Below are 6,507 nucleotides of genomic sequence, written 5' to 3'. Positions count from 1 at the left end.
TCTATCAGCGGCCGGCGTGCCGCCGCGGCAGCGACAGCGCGGCTTTCTAGTCTCGATAAATAATACAACGTCAACAACGCTGGCCGTAGAGTGGAATGCGGAGCCAAAGTGTGAAGTTGAACGGCTCGAGCGAGCGGGCGAATACGTTGCTACCGATCTCGAGAGCCGCTCGTCTACAAAGACGAGCAAACATGTAGGTCTTCAGCTCCTTTAGTTCCATTGTAAAAGCCCTCGAATTTCCCAGAGGACAATTGCGTGGGCTTGGCTGCTCTCGATTTCTACGTTCATTCAGCCCTGCAGCGAGTAGTGAAAATTATGAGTGGGTGTACCAAGTGAGAGTATGGTTACGGTTTTTTTATGCGGCTCCGAGGCTCAAGAATCCGGGAAAAGATCTCGGGATGTTTTCGCTGGGAGCTCTCCTTGAATGAGGGATTCCCGGATAAGTTTCTCCTCCCGGTCAAGTCCGAATGGAGTCCGGCGTCGCACGGGGAATCACGGAAATGCCGTTCCGAAATATCAAACTCCACGTTGGCATCTCGTTGAATTCAATGCCCGTTGTCATCTCCAACGGTTCGTAGTTGCATGATCGACCCTTGAAAGTCGAAACGCCTTTCAGGCTGCACCCTCTCAAGAAGCTCTCAGCAGCGACCAATAAAAGACCAATGAAATAAATAGGTGAAAATGATCAGCTTCCCGCTGTTCGCCATTGTTAGCATCTCAGCAGCAATACCACTGTACAATGATCGACAATGCGGACCAGGAAAGGTTTTCTTCGGCTTGACGTCAGGATTCTCTCAACGGTTTACAAAGGAGCGCGCGAAATTTTGAAATTGGTTGCGCCAGTTTGCGCCCGCGCTCCCACTTGCTGCTGCGACCAGTTCGGCGGAGGTTGAGCTGATGCGTTTCCGACGAGCGGCAACCGCATCAGTCGGTGGCTCGGCCATTCGAATGCCTCGTAGTCAGCAGTGCGTCGCGTACTCAATGAGCTTTGTGCCGATTCGTCTTTGAAGCGGCAGCGCGCACAGGCATTGAAGAGCACCGAATTTCTGATCATCAATGATCCGAATCTAACAGGCAGCATCGCCGAGCGCAACAAGAACAAAACAGAGACCGACTCGGAAACTGATAAATAATAGCTTAACCACTGTGTTCGACATGCTGGGATGCGAGCGAAGGAACGAATGTAATCGTGGAATCGAGTTGCGCAATAAGTCAGGATCATGTGCAGTTGTCGTGTCCGCATGATTTCTCCCTCTGCAACATGATCCATTCCATTTCATTGGATCTCTGTGGAATGGATGGCGAAGACGTCCCCGATCAATTACGCACCTGATTGCCGGCGAGCGCCTCGTCGGACATCGCAATCCGCAATGATTTTTATTACAATCGAATTTTTCGCTCGTTCCGAGCCGCTAACCAGACTATCATATTGATAGCTTCAGATGACTGTACGCACGTCACCTCCTCCAAAGGAATGCCTCTGGAGCTCCATTTCGTTGAACACCACGGGCGGAGGAATGTTGGTGCACCATGAGTTAGCAACGAAGTCTGCCGTTGTTCTTAGCAAACTCAAGAGGAATATCATGTCGGGATAGACGCAAAACGAAACGAAATCGAGAGCCATGTCAAGCGGGAGCAGCAATAGCTTTAGGCTATGGCCCAGAAAGTCGAGTCTCTGTATCAAAACGCGCAGCTGATTTAATTCAGCTGTTGTTGCATCGATCAGGTCCTCGAGGATGAACTCGAGACAGCAGAGGACGTGGAAGAAGACTAAAAGCGAGTCTTTCACCAATGAGACGACGTGCATAGGTTTTCTCGGGTTAGCGTGGTATCGAACTTCGCTCAGACTGACGGCGATGAATAGAAGGTGGTAGACCAGATTGAACAAGTACAACTTGCTCCAACTAAACGGCCAACGAGGGCAGCGCAAATATTGTATAGCTCCGTACAGAGCACACATTTCGTTATCGACGGGAAAACATCACCTAGGAGGATCCCAGATCTACGAGTGAATTTCTTGCTTTTGGGATGCCAATTGATCGATCACGGTATTCTGACTCCGAGAATCACTCTTGAGACTTCCTCGACGGATGAGATGCCTGAGAGGATTTCTCGGCTCATGATCATCTCAGACATCGACGTCTTTCAAGATCCAATAATAAGAGATGAAGCGAATTCACCCCGAGCCGAAAGTTCCGAAGCGGGTCGACTTCTGCCGTCGTCAAGCTTCGCAATTCGCCGGGGTGTCCGGGAGGAGACGGCTTTGAATTGAGGTGTGCGCGGATCAGGGGCTCATCTCTTACACTAAGAATCAATATTTCGCGCGTGGTGTTGCGACGCGACTCTCGAAAGACGTTCCTCTGTCGTCGAGTACCGGCTCTGGTCGAATTCCTCTGGTCCGTCTTCCGAATGAATGGGTTTTGAGCATACCCTGCGTAACCTCCTCCGCAATGATATCGGGACTCATTCTCCGGGAAGGTCCATTATGGAGTGCATCATAATTTCAAAAGCCTTTCCCAGAGCCCCGAGGAGGATGCAGATAAAGGAAGCGATGCAGCAATCCTTTTTCCCGCCTTCTGAGGTGAAATCAAATTGAGTAGGTAGATCTCGAACGAGCTCATATGCCCGTCATCTTCGTCCTTTGTCCTGTGAGGTTTCCAAACACCATGTGTTCAGTGAATATCCACTGATTCTGCGCGGATCAGGTGCTCCCCATCTTATTATGGAGAGAAATCATTTACGGGAAGCATAAGTCGAAACCCAATGGTGGTGAATTCGTCAGGACGTCAAGGCGGTCGTCTGCTCTAGCATCTCGCTGGGGCTAAATCATCAGGGCTTCTCTTTCAATTCAAACATAGTATATTGTTTATTATGTTAAAATTACTTTGCAATCATCTTTTTGCATCCGGTCTCCCGAATAATAATTTGGGTTCTTTTCTCGGGACTCGCGGAATTTCGAAGGGTCGTATCGACTCACACGAACTCCCACATTCGGTTTACATGAGTTTACAGTTCCGTTGCGAGCGTGGCTGACGCTCGAATGCGATAGTTTCTCCATCAGAGTACCGACACGTCAGACGATTCTCTGTCCCAAGTTTGACTCTCTTTCATTGTAAATTACCTTTCACATACCGGCTGAGTAGATCACATGGTTTTGAGAAAAATGCTAGAGAATTTTCTCGCTGTTGCTTCTGCGTGCTTCCCAGAATAAGTCATATATACAATATACATTATTCGTTTGCGTCGGCGGTGCGACTGAGCAGATGATTGTGGTGCGCTTTTGCAAAATTTCGTAGGAACTCCCCGTCCTATCATCACATTCTCCTACCAGAATGGATTTGAGTAGAAGGGCAGACCTGGCGGTACCATCCTCTGGTGGGTTTTGACGTGTTTCTTGAGGTGGTCCTTGCGTCCGAAGGGTTTCTGGCAAACTGGACAGGGGAAAGGACGAAGTCCGGTGTGGATGCGACGATGTCGGGTGAGTTCTTCATTCCTTGTGAAAGTTTTCCCACATCCGTCGTGTTCGCAAGCGAAGGGTCGTTCTCCGGTGTGGATACGGATGTGGCTTTTGAGCTGACCGTTGTTCGAGAAACAAACATCGCAATGTGGGCACTGGAATTTCTTCGGTCTTTGCACCGCGGGTTTCTTCAATTTTGACGCGGCCTCGACTCCGGCGGCTAGCATCACAGAGCGATCGAGTTCGGCGAGCCAGAGCTCCGACAGTAGCAGCTCCGACTGATATCCTGTCATTGCCGGCAAGATGGGTGGGACGATTCCTGTGGACACGACGGGTTTCGGACGCACGAGATCGGAGCCGTCCCAAGGCCGGAAGAGGGTTTTGGAACTGTCCTTGGTAGAGGTTTCCATTTTGAATTCGCTACGAGCGACTCGGGAAAAACTTGTCAAGCGACGACGAGCTGCAGCCAGACTGTACACTAGGGCAATGGTGCCGTTGGTCCTTTCGTTCGCTCGCGGAGCGGTTCGAGACTGAATGAGTCGGCTGTTGGATCTCGCTAAGTTATAACCCCGAGGCGGAGTCTGTGAGGTGGGGAGGCGGACCATCGGGCTGAGTGGAGGGGTGAGTCTGAGTGAGTGAGTGAGGAACTGGCTTGCTTGCTGGCGAGCAAACGAGCGAGCGAGCGTGCAAGCCGGCTCCCTCATCGTCATCCGATGGCTTTGTGTGATTTCAGTGTGCGCCCTCAGAAGGCGAAGAGAGGCGAGTTAGGGGAGCGATGAAGGCAGGGAAGCAGGCTGCGAGCCAGTCAGCCAGCCATCCAACCAGTCGGGTGGGGAGGCAGTCAGGCAGACAGACAGGGAGGCAACGAAGGGGCCAACTCGCTGCTTTCAGAGGCTCAACTCCAACGATGGCGGCAGCGGCAGGGTCGTTGTGAGACAGGACGGGTGGTAAGGCTGTTCCCGAAGCAAACCCCCGGCCGTCTTCGTCGTCGTCGCTGGTTGGCCACGCTCAACATCGACCTGGCCACCGAAAAGTCCCATTCGGGAGGCTCTCGGAGGCGTAAGAGTATCATTGACGTTTCCCTCAACGTAGAGGAGCGACCCACGAAGGGAATCAAGGATGCTCCTTCCAAAGCTCATGATCGGCGGAGTCGGCGGAGCTCCGCTATTCTCGAAACGGAAGTCGAATCCCAGGCCGCAGCTCCCATCAAAATTGGTTCGATAGATGCAATCTGGATTCCCGGGGAGATCCCGCCATTTCGCCAGTCCCGCGATAACGGAAAAGCAGATAACATATCGATGTTATTCGAGACATTCCGTCCGGCAGATTCGCGCACTTCGCGATGGATTCTTACACCTGATTTAGCGAGTAAGCGAGCGTCCGCTACACAATATGGGCCGTCTGAGTGCTCAGGCGAGGATATCTCGCTATGAGAGCCCTCGGAATTTATCGCGTGCCGAATAGCTGGCAGGAAAACCATAGTTCCCTGATAACAAGAACGATAATTCCCCGACTCTTTTTCAGATGCTCTACGACTCTACGCGATTCAGGAGTTTCATGGCCATCTCTTATCTGTCACGAAATTTCGATTCGATTGTCTTATGCCCACTAAGACGTTCGAGTGGCGTGGGTCTTTGTCTGACATCAGATTCTCCTGGGATGTGCAACATCCTGAGGGTGTGATAATAATCGATTCTAACTTACTGAGGAAGCAGCTGCAAGCATCGTGAGGGACGTCTGGTACCTTGCGACGGACTCACTCCACGCTGGAAGGAGAATCCTCACGGGACATGCGCTCGTCAACATGAATGTTCGCTAGAGCGGACGCTTTCCAAAATAATCTCTTCTGCGTGCGAGGTGTGAGAGAAGTCGTCAGCTCGTAGAAGTTGAGGATTCGCTGTTTGAATGGAGCCCGCTCGCGTATGATTGCTGAGCATTGCGGATTTCAATCAAATCCGCGGTGAGTGCAGAGCTCTCATGGCGAGGGCCTTCCGATTCGAGCTCGTCTTTCGGGAGATGAAGTAGGTGGAGTCATCATCCGACTGGTTCCGGGCACCTCCGGATCGCTTCCTCTTTCAACGGAGCTCCTGGCGAATATCAAAGAAGCTCGCTTGAGTTGGCGGAAAAATATTTATCGGCGGTTTGCAAGTCAAGCCCGCTGCCGATGGGGTTGAGGTAGAATTAAAATCAAAGCTTTGGCGTTTCCGCGGGCTTTCTCCCCACAGATGCTTCGAAGTGGGCGACGATTGGAAACTTTCGTGCATCGGTCTGCGGAGCGATATCGATAGTTCGCTCCATTGATGGCTGCTTGTGAGTTCATTTTCGAGGATCTGGAATAAGGCAACCCCTCTCGTGCGGGGGTCATTCAATCAATATCGTCTGAGATCTCCCATGACCAGATATCTGAACCACGGCCTCGTTCCCCTGTTTGTTCTTCGGAGATCCTCTGAATGTAGCACAAGCAGCAGACGTCGACTCTCGCCAGCGATAGTTCGGGGCTTATCGCCGGCTTCTCCAGCGCCAACCTCGAGCGCTCCCCTCTCCGTCGCAATTCTTTTGTGCCGGATATGATTTTCCACCAGCTCCCTATGACCAGCGGCACTGACGATTATAAGACTCGTGATAATGGGGAATGGGTCCGACGGGCACCCGTCTTCCTCCTCGCCCGTCCTATTCCTTTATGTGTGCGCTCCCGCACGCGCCTGCACGCACACCCATACATCGACAGTGGCTACGAGAGGAGGGAGTGCTGTGTCTGCCCTGCTTGCCTGCTGGAGCTTTCCCTCTTAGGGCTTCGTTCCCCATACTTACTGTTGAAAGGCACGAGATGGGGAGTTGACGACGACAATGACGAGGAGTATTCTTCCCCTCGCATCCCGATCCCCGTGGCCCGCTTCCCCGACTGGCGTGTCTAGCTTAGCCATGCATAAGTAGACTGTTGGGGTCGGTCGGTCGCTTCTCTGTCCGTCCGTCGGTCCGTCCTCCGGCCGACGGTCGCTCGGTTCGACTGAGACTTGGACAGCTCGCTCGACTAGGACTGGGGTTCGGCT

The 6,507-nt window shown here is 52.2% G+C and overlaps 1 protein-coding gene across 1 annotated transcript; it reads right to left on the bottom strand.

Moving 5' to 3' along the window:
• Positions 1-3,324: 3,324 nt before the first annotated feature.
• LOC100903525 (gastrula zinc finger protein XlCGF9.1-like) lies at positions 3,325-3,867 on the bottom strand. Its single transcript, XM_003747427.1, has one exon. The coding sequence runs from the start codon at positions 3,865-3,867 to the stop codon at positions 3,325-3,327; it is 543 nt and encodes a 180-aa protein (XP_003747475.1).
• Between the last annotated feature and the right edge of the window lie 2,640 nt (positions 3,868-6,507).

The sequence above is a fragment of the Galendromus occidentalis genome, unplaced genomic scaffold (genome assembly GCF_000255335.2).
Source record: "Galendromus occidentalis unplaced genomic scaffold, Mocc_1.1 scf7180000077520, whole genome shotgun sequence".
Classification (NCBI taxonomy): Eukaryota; Metazoa; Arthropoda; class Arachnida; order Mesostigmata; family Phytoseiidae; genus Galendromus; species Galendromus occidentalis.
This window is presented reverse-complemented; position numbering and strand designations above follow the sequence as displayed.